Source organism: Anomaloglossus baeobatrachus, chromosome 1 (genome assembly GCF_048569485.1).
Source record: "Anomaloglossus baeobatrachus isolate aAnoBae1 chromosome 1, aAnoBae1.hap1, whole genome shotgun sequence".
Classification (NCBI taxonomy): Eukaryota; Metazoa; Chordata; class Amphibia; order Anura; family Aromobatidae; genus Anomaloglossus; species Anomaloglossus baeobatrachus.
In genome coordinates, this window is record NC_134353.1 from 937,787,396 (window position 1) to 937,806,048 (window position 18,653).

Consider the following 18,653-nt stretch of genomic DNA (forward strand, 5'->3'; position numbering starts at 1 on the left):
GTACAGGTGGGGTACAGAATGTCAGGGCCGGGTTTATGGTAGTACAGGTGGGGTACAGAATGTCAGGGCCGGGTTTATGGAAGTACAGGTGGGGTACAGAATGTCAGGGCCGGGTTTATGGAAGTACAGGTGGGGTACAGAATGTCAGGGCCGGGTTTATGGTAGTACAGGTGGGGTACAGAATGTCAGGGCCGGGTTTATGGTAGTACAGGTGGGGTACAGAATGTCAGGGCCGGGTTTATGGAAGTACAGGTGGGGTACAGAATGTCAGGGCCAGGTTTATGGAAGTACAGGTGGGGTACAGGATGCCAGGGCCGGGTTTATGGAAGTACAGGTGGGGTACAGAATGTCAGGGCCGGGTTTATGGTAGTACAGGTGGGGTACAGAATGTCAGGGCCGGGTTTATGGTAGTACAGGTGGGGTACAGAATGTCAGGGCCGGGTTTATGGAAGTACAGGTGGGGTACAGAATGTCAGGGCCAGGTTTATGGAAGTACAGGTGGGGTACAGAATGTCAGGGCCGGGTTTATGGAAGTACAGGTGGGGTACAGAATGCCAGGGCCGGGTTTATGGATAGTTAACGATTAGGATGCCCCTGTCAAGCTTTAACGAGCAGGAGTCAAGTGGTTAAATCCCCAGGACAGGTGGATGTTGTCTCCCCTTCTGTCCCCATCACTCATTGCAGGGTCCAACTGCCCACATCACTGTCTGTAATCCTGCTGACTGTTTCCCTTTTTTAAGCCGTTTCTTGGACACACTTGTCATTTGGAAAGCCAACCTGCTGCCATTACAACTTGTTTTTACCCAACTTTTCCAACTCTGAAAGGACAGCCCTGCTTATCTCCTGCAGGCGTTATGGAGGTTGCGTGAATTTGTCATCCTCCATCCTTACAAGCCATGGTGGAAGAGACACAATGGCTTGAGTGCCTATATTAAAGGGAATATCAGCCGTATTTTAGTATATAATTTCAGATGTAGGGGCTGTGATCCTGATTCCAGCGATGTGTCACTTACTGGGCTGCCGGTTGTAGTTTTATTAAAATCTTTGTTTTATCATCAGGAGATTATCACTATTATATTAATATTTATTCATTTATATAGCGCTATTAATTCCATAGCGCTTTACATACATTGCAACACTGTCCCCATTGGAGCTCACAATCTAAATTCCCTATCAGTATGTATTTGAAGTGTGGGAGGAAACCCACGCAAACACGGGGAGAACATACAAACTAGAGGACTAGCTGTCTCATGCCATGTAGTCCTCCTGCTCTGTATAACCCCACCCACACCACTGATTGGCAGTTTTCTGCCTATGCACTGTGTACCTAGAAAGCAGCCAATCAGTGGTGTAGGGGCAGGGTTATACAGGACTCAGCAGTCAGAGATCTGCAGCGCAGAAAACAGGGATTTTATCTCTAATTACATACAAAATCCTGCTGATGGATTCCTTTTTAAAGGGGGTTTTTACTTGATAAATGGGTAAAATTGCAAAATTCTTAGGAAAACAAGTTTCTTCTAATTATGTATTGGCTTATTACTTTTCACCACGTTACTTGCGCTGCCATTACTAATCACACCGGTACGTCTCACTTTCTAGAGGACAGTCTGCTGGACGTGAGCTCCGAGGCCGACCACCAGGAGACCCTCTCACAGCTACAAGCAAAGGTGGTCTCTCTAACACTGCTAAACAAGGAGCTAACGGAGCAATTACAGGTCTGTACAACTGCACTTGACCCGTAGGGATGAGGCTTCACTTAGTTAGGATTAGAGGAAGGGATCTAGTTTTTTGTCAGTATCGGCGCCCCCCCTTGGCTGCAGGCTGTGTCTGGTATTGCAGTGCTTCCCCGTTCACTTCCCCTATTAATTCCATACAAACGTATTTATACTGTTTGGTCTATTGACTCCAAGGATGAGCTGATCTATAGATATCTATGGACACCACTGTGTAATGACAAGTCTGTACAGCGGGCAAAGGAAGTCTACTGTACAGCCCATAAAACATCCCGTGACTATGTGAATTCAAGATTTCCAAAAATACATTCAGTATTTCATTCATACAGTTCAGAGGGTGAGAGCAGTTACATAGAGCGAACCTCTGTCTGGAGGACCCGTCCTACATTACTCGGGTGTAATGCCTCATTTCACCTGCGGAGGTGCTGCAGGGAAACTGAACCCTTACTGCCAGGTTTACCCATAGGTTTCAGATGGGGCACAGGATGAGGTGACTTAATGTTGATTGTTAAAGCATGACTGTCGTTTTATTTTTTGTTTCACTAATTAATAATTTTCATGATAATAAGCAACTTGTAATATGTCTGATCACAGAAATCTGCTCCGTTCGTCTCATGGACTGATCACTCACACTCATATCTGACATCTATATTCTATGATCATTGATTTTCCAATTACTGAGATGGAGATGACCGTTGGTGCTCATAAAATTCTATGGAGCCGGAGGAGCTAGAGATCATTGAACGCTGACAGTTGGTGCTTATAAAATTCTATGGAGGGGGAGAATCTAGAAAATTGATTTTCCCATTACTGGCATAGGAGATGATAGTTGGTGCTTATAATTCTATGGAGGGGGAGGAGATAGAGATCATAAAACACGGATTTTCCCATTACTGAGAGAGATGATAGTTGGTGCTTATAAAATTCTATGGAGGGGGAGGAGCTAGAGATCATTGAACATTTATTTTAATATTACTGATACAGATGACAATTGGTGCTTATAAAATTCAATGGGACGGAGAACTAGAGGTCTTTGAAGACCGATTTTTCCCATTACTGAGAGGACAGGACAGTTGGTGCTTATAAAATTCTATGGAGGGGGAGGAGCTAGAGAGCATTGAGCATCGATTTTCCAATTACTGAGAAAGATGGCAGTTGGTGCTTATAAAATTCTATGGAGAGGGAGGAGCTAGAGGTCATTGACTACTGAATGGCAGTTGGTGCTTATAAAATCATATGGAGGGGGAGGAGCTAAAAATCATTGAACATTGATTTTTCCATTACTGAGAGATGTCAGTTTTTGCTTATAAATTCTATGGAGGGGGAGGAGCTAGAGGTCATTGAATATTGATTTTCCCTTTACTGAGAGAATTACCGTTGGTGCGCATAAAATTCTATGGAGGGGGAGGAGCTAGATCATTGAATCCTGATTTCCCATTACTGAGAGAGATGACAGTTGGTGCTTATAAAATTCTATGGAGGGGGAGGAGCTAGAGAGCATTGAAAACTGAGTTTCCCATTACTGGAATAAGAGATGATAGTTGGTGCTCATAAAATTCTATGGAGAGGGAGGAGCTACAGGCCGACACTGACTTACTACTGCAAGTTCTCCATAGAATTTTATGGGTACCAACTGCCAGTTTGTATTCACTGAATACAGATTTTACCCTTGAATTGAGAATGAATGATCAGTCCAGGAGGAGAAAGAAGCAGATTTCTCTGAGAAGACATATTACAAACTTTCTTATTTTTATGTGTACTATTGATTTAAAGGAAGAAAAAAAATTTAATAATTTAATATTAAACCCTTCCTCCTCAAAATAGTGATGGTCCAAAGTGGTGACCCTATCTTTATGTAGATGTTCTGAGAATTGGGGATGTTTTTATCTTATCAAACACAATAGATAAAATACTCTGCTGATCGATATTGAGGAGCGGGCACTACCATGCTCGGGACTTAAAAGCAGTTGAGGCGCATCCGAGCGACTCGAGTACCCGAGTGTAATGGAAGTCAAAGGGAGACTTGAGCATTTTCCGGGAAATCTTCTTGACCATTGACTTTCATTATACTCTGGTGCTCGAGTTGCGCCCATTTAAGCGTCCAACTGTTCTTGACGAGCACCCGGGCATGGTAGTGCCCACTCGTCACTACTGATCCATAATAAATATATTATTTTCAATTGTTTACAGGAGAAAGCCAGTACCGGGGCATTAGCAGATATCAGCTGTGACTCCTACCATTCCACACAGACCGACTTAAACCAACCCGTTGCCAAAAATCAAGATGACAAATCGCCAGCCGTCATTTCAGACAACTCCGATACGTCTTTCGAGTCGCAGATGGAAATGGTCAAAAACGAACACCAACTCTCACTGCTGGAAAAAACCATCGAAGACATGAAAACGAAATTGGAAGATTCTGAAACGAAAAGGAAGAGCTTGGAAGAGCAGATCCGATTAAGCTTTAGAGAGTCCATCAGCACTGAAACCTCTGAGGTGGCTTCGGATATGGACCTTCAGTCTCAGGGATCACCTAGTGATATGAAACAAGACGTTTCCTTCAAGCCAAATCTAAAAAGGATATCGAAAGGGGAACAAGAAGAAGACGGAATCGTGAAAACCAGTGTGGAAAGTTTATTGGTGCTGGAAGAGTTTGAAGTTCTGAAGAGGGAATATCAGGAGGTCTTGGCGGAAAGTGAGAGGAAAGAGAACGAGATGAATGATTTGAGGCACCAGATCGATGTTGTTACCCAAAGGATCGTCAACTTGGTGCCCGTAGAAAAGCAGGAAGAGATGGAGAAATCTTACTGTGCCGTCATTCAACAACTGAACGAGGAGAACGCCAAACTCCACGTGAAGCAGGAAGAATTACTTGGAGAAATTAACAGTCTACAGAAGGAAATAGAGAGAAGGAATGAGCCAAAGTCTCCGGTGGAGAATGGTCATGTGGAGGAGGACCTGACCAAAACCATCGATGACTTGATCAATCAAGTGAATGAGTTGTCGGGGTTGTACAAGGAGGCCCAGGTGGAACTTGAGAAGACCAAGCAAGCACCACCTACTGTATCGGAAGATTTCATCCATAAGGAAGAGCATGAGAAACTTCTACAAGAAGTCGAAGAAAGCAAAGAGAAAGTGGAGAACGACTTGGTGGATTTGGCCTCTCAGCACGCCAAAATGTTGGAAGAAGTATGTGAGCTGAAGCAACAGTTGGACATTGAGAAGGGACACAAGGCAGTGTCTGATCACGTGGAAGACATGGAAGGTCTAAAACAAACGGTAGAAAAACTGGAAGTGGAGAGAAACTGGCTGAGGGAGCAGATCGCTACTCAAGAAACCAGAATCAAGAGTTTACAAGATGAACTTCAGCAAGAAAAGTCAACGGTCCAGGACGGCATGGTGACCAAACAGTTACTAGCCGAGCGGCAGGTGTCCCTAGAAGATGACATCAGCGCATTATCGACACAAGTGAGCGATCTGCTGAAGGAACGAGAGGCATTCACTGCGGAGAACGAGCTGGTTAAGAGGGAATTGTCACAAGTGAAAGAAGAAAAAGACTCCATAGAAGAACAGCTAAAGAACAAGGAACACTCACTCGGAGAGCTGAGGACAAAGCACGGCAAAGTGCAGGAGGACCTGGCCGAGTTGAAGAGGTTAACGGAAAATACTTCAAAAGTGGACGAAGACAAAGACAAGAAGGTTGGTGAATAGGTCTTAGGAATAGGGTTTTCTTGATCATGGGGGGGGGGGGAGTTTTATATTTCTGATATCTAGAATTTGGGGTCTACAACAGTGTCTTGGGTCTGGTATTAATAGAAAGATGACCTGAGCACATTGACCACCCTACTGAAAGCAGTGACCATTCCCGAAACCTCGAAGTGCGATGATTCATTATATGACATTATAACATGTCCCACCACAAAGGAATGTAAGATTGTGTCCTGATTGTGGTCTCCTCACCATGAGAACTAGTAGTACTCTCGGCTGATGGTGTGGGCTTAGAGGTGGTGTCCACCTTAACCTATGATTGACAGCCGGACTCACTGTAATGGCCTAGATCAGAAGAACCTCCCATTGTAACGTCTTAATGTCACACGGCATGTAAGGAATATGCGCGATTAAGATTGAGGGGGCACCCAGCTCAGCTCAGTGGTGACAACTGGGTTACCCAACAAAGGCCCCCAGGCCAGCCATCGGTGGGAAATATTAGGCCGTGTAATACAAACGGGCAATAATGCTGAGTAATAGAGCTCTACATGCCCACTCAACTGATTGCAGATTTCATCCCTTTAGTGGGATTTATAAAAAAAAAAAGACAAATTAAATATATAAATCATAATTAAAAAATAAATTTTCTCCCCCACAAAACTTTCTTGCGCGCTCTTTCTTTCTTGCGCTCTTTCTTTCTTGCGCTCTTTCTTTCTTGCGCTCTTTCTTTCTTGCGCTCTTTCTTTCTTGCGCTCTTTCTTTCTTGCGCTCTTTCTTTCTTGCGCTCTTTCTTTCTTGCGCTCTTTCTTTCTTGCGCTCTTTCTTTCTTGCGCTCTTTCTTTCTTGCGCGCTCTTTCTTGCGCGCTCTTTCTTGCGCTCTCTTTCTTGCGCTCTCTTTCTTGCGCTCTCTTTCTTGCGCTCTCTTTCTTGCGCGCTCTTTCTTGCGCGCTCTTTCTTGCGCGCTCTTTCTTGCGCGCTCTTTCTTGCGCGCTCTTTCTTGCGCGCTCTTTCTTGCGCGCTCTTTCTTGCGCGCTCTTTCTTGCGCGCTCTTTCTTGCGCGCTCTTTCTTGCGCGCTCTTTCTTGCGCGCTCTTTCTTGCGCGCTCTTTCTTGCGCGCCCTTTCTTGCGCGCCCTTTCTTGCGCGCCCTTTCTTGCGCGCCCTTTCTTGCGCGCCCTTTCTTGCGCGCCCTTTCTTGCGCGCCCTTTCTTGCGCGCCCTTTCTTGCGCGCCCTTTCTTGCGCGCCCTTTCTTGCGCGCCCTTTCTTGCGCGCCCTTTCTTGCGCGCCCTTTCTTGCGCGCCCTTTCTTGCGCGCCCTTTCTTGCGCGCCCTTTCTTGCGCGCCCTTTCTTGCGCGCCCTTTCTTGCGCGCCCTTTCTTGCGCGCCCTTTCTTGCGCGCCCTTTCTTGCGCGCCCTTTCTTGCGCGCCCTTTCTTGCGCGCCCTTTCTTTCTTTTTGTTGCGCGCCCCCTTTCTTTCTTTTTGTTGCGCGCCCCCTTTCTTTCTTTTTGTTGCGCGCCCCCTTTCTTTCTTTTTGTTGCGCGCCCCCTTTCTTTCTTTTTGTTGCGCGCGCCCTTTCTTTCTTTTTGTTGCGCGCGCCCTTTCTTTCTTTTTGTTGCGCGCGCCCTTTCTTTCTTTTTGTTGCGCGCGCCCTTTCTTTCTTTTTGTTGCGCGCGCCCTTTCTTTCTTTTTGTTGCGCGCGCCCTTTCTTTCTTTTTGTTGCGCGCGCCCTTTCTTTCTTTTTGTTGCGCGCGCCCTTTCTTTCTTTTTGTTGCGCGCGCCCTTTCTTTCTTTTTGTTGCGCGCGCCCTTTCTTTCTTTTTGTTGCGCGCGCCCTTTCTTTCTTTTTGTTGCGCGCGCCCTTTCTTTCTTTTTGTTGCGCGCGCCCTTTCTTTCTTTTTGTTGCGCGCGCCCTTTCTTTCTTTTTGTTGCGCGCGCCCTTTCTTTCTTTTTGTTGCGCGCGCCCTTTCTTTCTTTTTGTTGCGCGCGCCCTTTCTTTCTTTTTGTTGCGCGCGCCCTTTCTTTCTTTTTGTTGCGCGCGCCCTTTCTTTCTTTTTGTTGCGCGCGCCCTTTCTTTCTTTTTGTTGCGCGCGCCCTTTCTTTCTTTTTGTTGCGCGCGCCCTTTCTTTCTTTTTGTTGCGCGCGCCCTTTCTTTCTTTTTGTTGCGCGCGCCCTTTCTTTCTTTTTGTTGCGCGCGCCCTTTCTTTCTTTTTGTTGCGCGCGCCCTTTCTTTCTTTTTGTTGCGCGCGCCCTTTCTTTCTTTTTGTTGCGCGCGCCCTTTCTTTCTTTTTGTTGCGCGCGCCCTTTCCCTCCTTTCCTGTCCCACTGAAGTCAGAGTTAATCATTAAAGTATCTACTCGAATGTGGTGCCGCTGAAAAATACAACTTGTCCTGGAGAAGAAAATGCCCTTGGAATGCATTGATGAGAAAAAAAAATTAAAAAAAGAGGTCTGTCCTCCATGGGCTCAGACAGCCATATGTCACGGTCTATGTACACACTACAATGCCTGGACTGAGTGTCTCCTGACTCAGGCTCACAGCCTGATCTTTACCTGTGAAGCTGCTGAGCTCAATGGAGGAGACCTGCGGTTATGGACTGTGAAGTAAGGATGTCTGAATCCATCCTCTCGAGGAGGTAAAGGCAATATGGGGGTTCAGTGGTGGTTCTCGCTGGTGCCCAGTTCCTGGCTGGGGAGAACTGATTTACCCCCTAATTATGGAACCATATGAATAGACTATGGGCTACTGATATGAGATGGTTGGCCGTATGATTAGAAATAGATCCTAGATCCTGGTCCAGGTGCCTCTGTTGGATCTTCTGCTGGACTTATGGGTCAATAGCACGGGTGCAGGTCCAATGAGGGTCTTCTTGAATTCTGGTGGTCAGCCTGACCCTGCACCATGTTTGATTATCTGTGATGATTACAAGGAACTTTACTAAGATGAATTCATGATCTTCCAGATAAATGAGCTCTCGAAGGAAGTGAGCAAACTCAGAGATGCACTAAACAGCCTTTCCCAGCTGTCGTTCACCACAAGCACTTCCAAGCGGCAGGGCCAGCAGCTGGAAACCCTACAGCAGCAGATCCGACAGCTGCAGAACCAACTGGTGGTAAGTCCAAGTCCTGCCCTTACTGATCACCACTGATGGTCACATGGAGCTTCTCTGGTGCCCAATACCTATATCCATCACCCAATACTCCAGAACTCTTAGTCCAACATTACCATCTGGTGTCCCACACTTGGGCCTCTTGAGGGGTCAGACAGAAGGACCACCCAGTCAGTGCTTCCCTTGCATGCCCAACGGCACCGCAACCTCATTGGAAAGCACCAGTATTAGAAGTAGTATGTGGTAGGTTTGTGACTGTAATAGCTTCAAGTTACACCTCAGTTGGGTGGGCTGGGTCATCGGTGTAATAATCAAGTGCACATTGTGGCCAAAAGTATGTGACCCCCGTCCCCGACATCTTACTTGGCAATCTAGAGTTCTTGCCTCAGCTGTTATTTGCCAAGCGTAGTCCTTGCAGATGGTCGGGGCTCATCTTGCCGATCAGAGATGTCATGAGTTGTGGCAAGCATGATGTCCACTGGCAGTGCCATACTCACAGGGCTCTTCAGTACACCCATACTGATACTTGCCAATTTTCCCGGGACATTCGGGAGGCTCTTGGAAGAAGAGGAGACATCACAGAGACGTTGAGATGGCAAATTACCCTGGTGCCTCAGAATCCTCCTGAAAACCCTCAAAATGCCGGTTACAAATGTACATGAAAGGGGAATCCCAGAGAACCGGGGCTACCCTCCTTCATTTTTATGGAAGGGCCAAAGACCAGCAGAGCACAGCGCTTGGCTATCTCCAGCGTTCCCATAGAGAATGAATGGAGCGGTTGTGCGCATGATCCACCTCCCCTCCAGTGACACCAGACTTGGCATCTGTGGGGGTCCCAGTGGTCGAACTCAGGAAGTTCTTCTCTATGCAATGAATAGGAAATTGTTTCCAAACTGGACAGTACCTCTTTAAGTGGGCTTGGAAGAAACGTAGAGGGGGCATAGCCGGAATTTGTGTGGCTACAAGGAAAAAATGCTTCGCCCCAAAAGCTCCAATGTTTTTTTTTTTTTTGTTTTTTTTTTATATTTATGAGCATTTTAGAAAGATGGCAAGTATGGGCGAAAAACCACCATCTTTTGTCCATGAAGCTTACATGACCAAGTGCTGGATTTTATCAACTTGGTAATGGGTGCAGCCATAGCACCAAAACACAATGCTTAGGAGGGGGTTAACATACTTTTCAATTTAGAGTGTTTTATACATGTTTCTGATAATTCGCCACTAGTGTTCTCCACTATGCCAGATTGTAGGAAGGTTAATTGTTCACTTTTAGGATATGTCCAGCTTTCATCTAAGAAAAGAAGATTTTTGTCTTGTAAAACTCCGTTTACTTAATACTTTATATCTTTTAGGAAACCAAGAAACAGCATCAAGAAATCGTCTCCGTTTACAGGATGCATCTGCTCTATGCTGTTCAGGTAAAGTGTAAGGGGCATAAATCTGCTCCATGTGTAATATGGAGAGAAAGTCACTGTAGAGGGGGACGTCCTGCGACCACTCATACATGTGGATACATGTACTGAGGGGCTAAATGGGGTTTACCCAGGAGGGAAAGTAAGTGGTAACTTGTGTGTGTGCACGGCCAGTCACTGTAATCCTGGACCAGTAATGTATGTACACAGTGACTGCACCAGCAGAATAGTGAGTGCAGCTCTGGAGTATAATACAGGAGGTAACTCAGGACCAGTACAGGATCAGTAATGTAATGTATGTACACAGTGACTGCACCAGCAGAATAGTGAGTGCAGCTCTGGAGTATAATACAGGAGGTAACTCAGGATCAGTAATGTAATGTATGTACACAGTGACTGCACCAGCAGAATAGTGAGTGCAGCTCTGGAGTATAATACAGGATGTAATTCAGGATCAGTAATGGAATGTATGTACACAATGACTGCACCAGCAGAATAGTGAGTGCAGCTCTGGAGTATAATACAGGAGGTAACTCAGGATCAGTACAGGATCAGAAATGTAATGTATGTACACAGTGATTGCACCAGCAGAATAGTGAGTGCAGCTCCGGAGTGTAATAGAAGATGTTGAAGTCTCCATTGACGTTAGTTTGGTGGTGAATGCCGTCAGATCCGCTGCCCTTGGACATTGTATCACCTCGTTCTTACCCTTTTTATTTCTCCTCTAGGGCCAAATGGATGAAGATGTTCAGAAGGTGCTAAAACAAATACTGACCATGTGCAAGAGTCAGTCTCAGAAGATGTGACGTGAGACCACGGCCGATCAGCTCGTACAGCACTGCCTCTAATACGACTAATGCTGGATATCACACCTATGACTTCTTCTGTATCAGAAAATGAAGTTATTTTATACTTTTTTTGATAAGAAACCACCGGTTCCACTTTTTAGTATTTATCGTGGTCAGTTAGTAACTCCTTATAACAGTACTCGAGATGAAGACTGCTGCTCCCCATAGCACTAATAGCCTCGTTTTGTAGCCTTTAAACAGATACCAGTGTGAGATATCCATCATTTCCTCCTACAGTCGGTGACTACCAAAATGGCCGAACTTTAAAGCTCTGCAGCCTTGCACCAGTGCAAGATAAATGATGAGTTGTATTTACAAAGTGACTCCCCTTTATATGTAGATTATATCTATATATTAATTGTAACATGATGGTGAGAAATGGAAATGCCCTTTAAGGCAGTTCTCATGGTTTTCGTAGGCTATTGAATGCAAATCTGTTCAATTACGTAGCAAAACTGGACCTGGGGATTGATTTACAGATTTGCTATTAATGGGTCGGGAATCTTGGGTGTCGGCCTATGTGGGCGCCATATTGGCAGGCACCACTTGTCGCTCAACTTTGCCAAAACACACATATGACTGAAGAAACGGAAAATAATTTATAGCAACTGAAAGGAATGCCCTGACAGCCATCTTTATTTTTTCATGGGTTTGTCCCTCGAAATGGAAGGCGGGGCTTATCCAAATAAACCTATAATGGGTGTTCCGGTGTTCCTGGTTTTTCCGGGGTGGGATTTAAGTTTTTGGGGGTGCGCTTAAGGACACTAATTGCTGGTTACTTGTGTAGATACATGCTGTAACCAGTCACAGCTACCCCCGACGTCGGCTATAAACCGCACCAGGAAATCCCACAACCCCAGTTGCTAAATGTAGCACTTTGATTTTCGCTCCGTTAAACCCCCATCAGAGGAAAAGTCTCCTGGTAATTGTGGTAGCGCCTACTCCAAATACAGACCCCCGTAATTACTCCCCCTCCCCCCCGCCCCACCCTGACCACAACAGTTAAAGGTAGCAAAGTAATTTAGTTTTCTATGCAGTAATATTATTTTAGATTGTTACCTTTTTAATATTATTATATGTTAAAATTTATGTAGCTTTTTTTTGTTTCAATTTAATGTAAAAAAAAATATTTTGCTGCTTAATTTTATAGATCGGAGTAGTTAAATAATATACATACATGGGTCTAACTTTACATAAATGTTAGAAATTATTTTATATACTGTTTATGTATTTGTTATGATGGTTTTTGCCTAATAATGATGTCTGCATTGTCATGCCACTCCAGCAAAATAAAGGAATAATAAAGTAAAAATACCTATAAATGACTGGCTGCATTATATTATACGGTTATTTATTGCAATATTTATACTCCTATTTGTCTTTTGTCCGTCTAACCCAATTATCCAGTACTTGAGGCCCAGAGGTCCTTGATTGAGCCCAAAGGTCCTTGATTAAGCCCAATCAATGAACTTTAAACCCAAATGTCCTTGATTGGGCCTAATCACGGACCTTTTTGGGCCTAATCACGGACCTTTTTGGGCCTAATCACGGACCTTTTTGGGCCTAATCACGGACCTTTTTGGGCCTAATCACGGACCTTTTTGGGCCTAATCACGGACCTTTTTGGGCCTAATCACGGACCTTTTTGGGCCTAATCACGGACCTTTTTGGGCCTAATCACGGACCTTTTTGGGCCTAATCACGGACCTTTTTGGGCCTAATCACGGACCTTTTTGGGCCTAATCACGGACCTTTTTGGGCCTAATCACGGACCTTTTTGGGCCTAATCACTGTTCTTGATTGGGCCCAAAGGTCTTTTGAGGTCCTTAATTAGGCTCATTCAAGGACCTTGAAGGCCAAGACTCCTTGATTGAGCCCAATCAAGAACCTTTGGGCTCAAATGCCCGTGATGGATTGAGCCCAAGGGTCCGTCGTCCAGCCCAAAGGTCCTGCTCATCACTTATTGTTACCTTTTTGGTTTGGTTGTTAAGAGAGAATAAAGCACATTAAAATTCTGCACATGAATTGAGCTTATGCTTTCCTGCTCATTGTAATGCCTACGAAATGGGTCAAGAAATACTACATTATTAGCGAGGAGCAAAAGGTCCCTCTGGAGACTGAATAGCCCCTGCCCGGACTGTGACCTGATTGTAAGAGGCAGTGAGTCCTCGGCCGCAGATGTCCAGTGTAACAAGGGCGCACTCCAGCTCTATCTGAGCCTTGTGCTCGTTACTCGGTAGAGCATCTAGGTGCTTGGCCCTCTCGTTGCTCGGCTGAATATCCTTGTGCTCGGGTGCCGTGCTCAAGTCCTCGCCTCTGCATGTGTCCCGGATTTTTTTTCAGCCACTAAACATGCAGGAATTGCCTGTCAATCATGGTAATGCCATAGCCATGGTCTTATTGAGCCAGCAGCCATGATGTGAGTTGTAGTCGCCTGACGTCTGTGAATAGCAAAGTTCCCACAAAGCTTCAATGTAATCCAGGACCCCAACCAGAAGCCGTAAAGTCCAGGTATTCACAGGCGTTGGGTGACAACGCTCATCAGAGCCGCCAATCCAATGCTGCTCTCCGTGAGACCCAGCGACGCTGATGAGAGTTGTAGTCACCCAGCGTCTGTGACTGGCTGTACTTTACTGTTGCAGGTTGTAGTCCTGGATAACGTCGAAGCTTCTTCTTTTTTTTTTATATATAAATTGGTGAACGAGTGAGCGTATGGGGGAGTCTTCATTTAAATGTATTTTTTTTTCTTTTTTTACACTTACAAGGTTAGTAATAGGGGGTGTCTCATAGACTCCTCTCCATTACTAACCCTTGGGCTTGATGTCAGCTGTAAATTCACAGCTGACATCCTCTCCAAAAGAATTAACCCTATTACCACCGCACCAGGACAATTGGGAAGAGCCATCTGGATGCGCCAATTCTGGCAGCGCACTGGTATTTTTAGGCTGGGGAGGGCCGAATAACCATGGATCTTCCCAGCCCCTAGCTGACTGCTTTTACTTTGGCTGGTTATAAAAAAAATGGAGCTGGGACCCCAATTTTTTTTTTCCCCCATCCCCCCCTCAACTCCCCATTTTTTTTACTTCCTAGCAGCGACTTGAGTCAGATGCATCCAGGCGTCTTTCCCATCCATTTTTCTGACTTCCCTCTAGCGGAGCCTGCTGGAAAAATACTTGCATTTCCCATAGGCTTCCATTATGCTTGATACTCGAGTCGAGCCCGTCCAAGCATTTTTTGACCCGCTTGATTCGAGTACCGAGCACTCGGTCATGTTATTGATCACGCATCACTAGTTATAACACAGCAGGGAAAAATGGAAATAATTGGGAAAAAAAAAAAAATCTGCCTCCATAAATCAGCGTCATGGAAGCCGGGTTTAAGGTAAATCACTTTGTATTATAGGAAAATTGTAGAAGAAGCAATTGAGCAGAAAACGCGTCAGGACGGATGTGCTAGAAATGGATAAATTCACAGCAGTGGACGACGCTGGAGACCAGGGACAAAAAATACAAAATATCCACAGAAACTGGACCCAAAAAAAGCCCGGGGGTCAAACCGCACTATAGTATTGGCACCAACTGAAGGATCATTAGCTGATGATGATGATGATGATGATGATGATGATCTGCCTCCTTGCATAACATGGGTCCCAGTGTAATGGGAGTCATTTTTGTTCTCTCACATTGCACTCAAAGGCTAACCCTGTCTAGGACAGCGAATAGATTAATGATAATGTTCCTGGTGGTCTAGGGAAGCAAATGGTGTAATACTTGACCCTAGGTAACCGATCTGGTTCTCTAGTTTAATAAACGTAACATCACTGGTGGTCTAGGGTAGTAAAAATAAAGATTCTTGGTCATCCAATGTTACAGTAACATCCCTGGTAAGCTAGGGTAGTGAAGATAAAATCCCTGGTCATAAATGGTCATGAAGGTAATATCTTCACTTTCCTAGATGGCAAGGGATAATTTCCCTGGTTATCTAGGGTACTGAAGATAACGTCCCTGGTGATCTAGCGTTGTGAAGATATCCCTGGTCATCTAGGGTTGTGAAGGTAACCTCCTTGGTCATCTGGGGTCATGAAGGTAACACACCCCTAGTCATCTAAGCAAGTGAAGGTAACATCCCTGGTTATGTAGGGTACTGAAAAGTATATCCTGGTGATCTAGCATTGTGAAGGTAACATCCCTGGACATCTAAGGTCATGAAGGTAACATCCTTGGCCATATAGGGTCATAAAGGTAACATCCCTGGTTATCTAGGGAAGTGAAGGTAACATCCCTGGTTATCTAGAGGGACAATAGACAAGTTAAAAAAATATATATATATATTTTGGCTTCCCTCATGAGTTCAGGATCCTGTATTGTGCTAATCATCTAGATCCGTCTTCCCCAGACTGAGTCCCCTCAGCTGGAAAACTACAACTCCCACCATGCCGAGAGCTGCCGCCATCACGACTACTGATGCCCCCACTGCTTGCTGCTGGGGTTCCTTTCTAGATGTAACCCTAGAATGTCACTTATCGGACAATGGACTGAGGATATCACTCGTATACGCTGAAAGCTAATTACACAGACAGACCCCGGGCAATGGGGTGAAACTGAACTGGGGCGACAGATCCGATACGATCCGCACATGCCCAGGAAACTATGTCTGGAGGAACAGATCTAATATTCCCATTTCAATGACCGCAAGCAGAGATCTTGAAAACCACAAAGAATTAATGTAGAAAAAAAAACACATTTCTATTAGATAACGAATGGTCTCATCTCCGCAGTCACAAGACCCCCTGATACGATTAGATAAAGGGTCTTAATGGTTTCTGCAAAAATTTGGCCTGGCAACCCATGGCATGCTGGGAGTTGTAGTTTTGAAACGACTGGTTTCCTACAAGGGACATTACTACCACCATGTGGCACATGTGGGTATTACACAATAATAAGTAAAAGTCAACGCAATTTATTTTATTTATATTTTAGTCCTTAAATAAAACCCTTAAGGGTCCGAATGTGTAAAATTAAGAAATTCGGCCCTTTTCATTCATTTATCAGTTTATTACTCTGTGCCATAAATTGGCTATTACTAAGCCTGTTTTTTCCCACAAAATAGGGGGTTTTTTTGTCTTTTTTTCATAAATAATGTTTTTTTCTCCTTTTAATGTCGTACATGTATAGAATGTCTTCTGCCTATGTATGGGACCGTCACATGAGGGCGTGACATCACAATACATGGCGTATAATGTCCCGTGAGGTCACGATACGGTGTCTGGCGTTATTATGGAGGAGCTCTGGCTTTAATGTTTGCGCCATTCCTTTTTGTTCCGGTCAGAGATCGATGGCGGCCATAAACGCGAGTCGTCTGTACTGTGAGTCTATGGGGGTCACATGGCGTCTGCACATTTTTCCGATTATCTGTGACTCAGGATTGAATTCCCTCTTCACTTTGTCTCACAGGAGTCTCCTCCTTGGGTTCCTCAAAAAAAATGACTTCCTGGCAGAGCCCACACTCAAAATGGAGATCAAAGAAACAGGACCCACAATGCACCACAGTGCCCAAACCCCGCCCCTGTTGTCAAGATGCTTCTTTAGAGCACCATAGCAACCAGACAACAAATGTAAACAAACAGCAGCAAGGGTGAAACACGGAGACGAGGCTCAGCTGTGAGGTATACTCGGGATGTATGGGGGCCTTAAAGGGAAATACTGCCCATGTCGACCCCCCCACAAATTAGAAAAATCCTGGGGTTCACAGACGACTTTCATTTTTGCATTCGTAGACTGACAGCGTGAGTAATCTGATGGAGATTTTCCCCTCATTCTGATTCGAGGGCGCCCGACAATGCCATTTATTTTTTTTGATAGGTTTTATTGTTACTAATAGCCTGATGACATCACTAATACAATGGTGATGTCCGTAATGCCTCTGATGACATCACTAATACCCTGATGACGTCACTAATGCCCCTGATGACATCACTAATACCCTGATGATGTCACTAATACCCTGATGACATCACTAATACCTTGATGATGTCACTAATGCCCCTGATGACATCAATAATACTCTGATGATGTCAGTAATGCCCCTGATGACATCATTAATGCCTTTGATTACATCACTAATACCCTGATGACCTCACTAATGCCCCTGATGGCATCACTAATACCTTGATGATGTCAGTAATGCCCCTGATGACATCAATAATACTCTGATGATGTCAGTAATGTCCATGATGACGTCACTAATACCCTGATGACGTCACTAGTGCCCCTGATGACATCACTAATACCTTGATGTCAGTAATGCCCCTGATGACATCAATAATACTCTGATGATGTCAGTAATGCCCCTGATGACATCATTAATGCCTCTGATTACATCACTAATACCCTGATGACCTCACTAATGCCCCTGATGACGTCACTAATGCCCCTGATGACATCACTAATACCCTGATGACGTCACTAGTGCCCCTGATGACATCACTAATACCTTGATGATGTCAGTAATGCCTCTGATGATGTCAGTAATGTCCATGATGACGTCACTAATACCCTGATGACATCACTAATACCCTGATGACGTCACTAATACCCTGATGACGTCACTAATGCCCCTGATGACATCACTAATACCCTGATGACGTCACTAGTGCCCCTGATGACATCACTAATACCTTGATGATGTCAGTAATGTCCCTGATGACGTCAGTAACACCCCGGTATTGTGATGTGTAACACTGTGCTGCAGTCTGTATCTTGCGGCTTTAGCGATAGCGGCTGACAGCCATGACAGGCCTTGGGCCTCTATCACCCCCCCCCCCTGCTGCAGTGCCAACTAAACAACTTTTTACTTTTGACCTCGGCAACCAAGGAGTTAGATGGACGACCCCCAGGATAGAGAAATTACTCATTGCAGTGTTTTTTACTACAGGATTCTGGGAGACAATGTCGTCCGTCCCGATACGTATCCCCACCGACTCCGCGTATGAGGACCTGGGATCGCTGTGCACGTACGTAACAGGCACATTCACACTAAATAAGAGATCCAGCCACCACCTGGAGCCATAACTGTGTCCAATCACAGTGACTTCTGCAGTGGCAGCAACATTACCTCCATAACAAGAGGGTCCACAGTTCCCCCATAATAGTGCCGGTCTCACTGTTCCCATAACAGTTACAACCTCAGCTTTCCCAGAACAGTGTGTCGCGGGCGGAGGAGGGGACGCTGCGCTCTCCCACTGCTCGGGTCCGCCTGCTGCTGCTGCTCGGTGGTGGCTCGAGCGGTGGGCCAGATCCCGGGGACTCGAGCGGCGCTCCTCGCCCGTGAGTGAAAAGGGGGGTTTGATTGTGGGGATTTGATATTGTCCGTGACGCCACCCACGGTTGTGGTGATATTGGTGACACCACCGCTGCTCTGGACGGGGATCCCGGGAGCTGTGACAGGGAGCAGCTTGGATGTTAGTTCTCCCCTCCGTGGGTAGGGGGTTGGTTGTCCCGGGGCCCGGTGATGGGGTAGGGATGGATGGCAGGCGGGTTACGGGGCCTGGTGAGGTGCAGGGTTGCGGGGGCAGCGCTGTGCCACACGGCACGGTGGTACTCACTCAGCCAATGATAAACACAAAGTCTCCGGTAAAACACACGGCTGGATGGACGGGTCCCACAGACGGCTGCGGTGTTTCTCCTCCCGGCAGGTTGATGGTGACTGCCTTTCCCTGCACCTGTGTAGTGTAGACGGTTCCAATGGGTTCCCACCGGTAACCCGCTCCTTCAGCTTGAAGGTTGCTGAAGGAGCCCCTTTTGCCCGCAGGCTCTGGCCCTGGGAACTTTAGCCTTGGCGGTGACTGTG

At 45.7% G+C, this 18,653-nt stretch overlaps 2 protein-coding genes across 7 annotated transcripts in view; both read left to right on the forward strand.

Annotated features, from left to right (window-relative positions):
- The window catches only part of RAI14 (retinoic acid induced 14), a 140,347-nt gene extending 128,220 nt beyond the window's left edge, over window positions 1-12,127 (forward strand). For all 5 annotated transcript variants that reach the window (XM_075328363.1, XM_075328379.1, XM_075328371.1 and 2 more), the window contains 5 exons: window positions 1,600-1,715; window positions 3,924-5,432; window positions 8,399-8,548; window positions 9,898-9,963; window positions 10,686-12,127. In XM_075328363.1, coding sequence (XP_075184478.1) covers window positions 1,600-1,715; window positions 3,924-5,432; window positions 8,399-8,548; window positions 9,898-9,963; window positions 10,686-10,763 — 1,919 coding nt within the window. In that variant the 3' untranslated portion in view covers window positions 10,764-12,127. The remainder of the gene's footprint in view (window positions 1-1,599; window positions 1,716-3,923; window positions 5,433-8,398; window positions 8,549-9,897; window positions 9,964-10,685) is intronic.
- A 4,275-nt stretch (window positions 12,128-16,402) lies between these two features.
- TTC23L (tetratricopeptide repeat domain 23 like) overlaps window positions 16,403-18,653 on the forward strand; it is a 40,103-nt gene continuing 37,852 nt past the window's right edge. The window contains exons 1-2 of one of the 2 annotated variants that reach the window (XM_075343546.1): window positions 16,403-16,470; window positions 17,739-17,817. In XM_075343546.1, the coding sequence (XP_075199661.1) occupies window positions 17,753-17,817 (65 nt within the window). In that variant the 5' untranslated portion in view covers window positions 16,403-16,470; window positions 17,739-17,752. Of the gene's footprint in view, window positions 16,471-16,492; window positions 16,591-17,738; window positions 17,818-18,653 lie in introns of those variants that run through there. The other variant, XM_075343554.1, reaches the window with a different exon arrangement.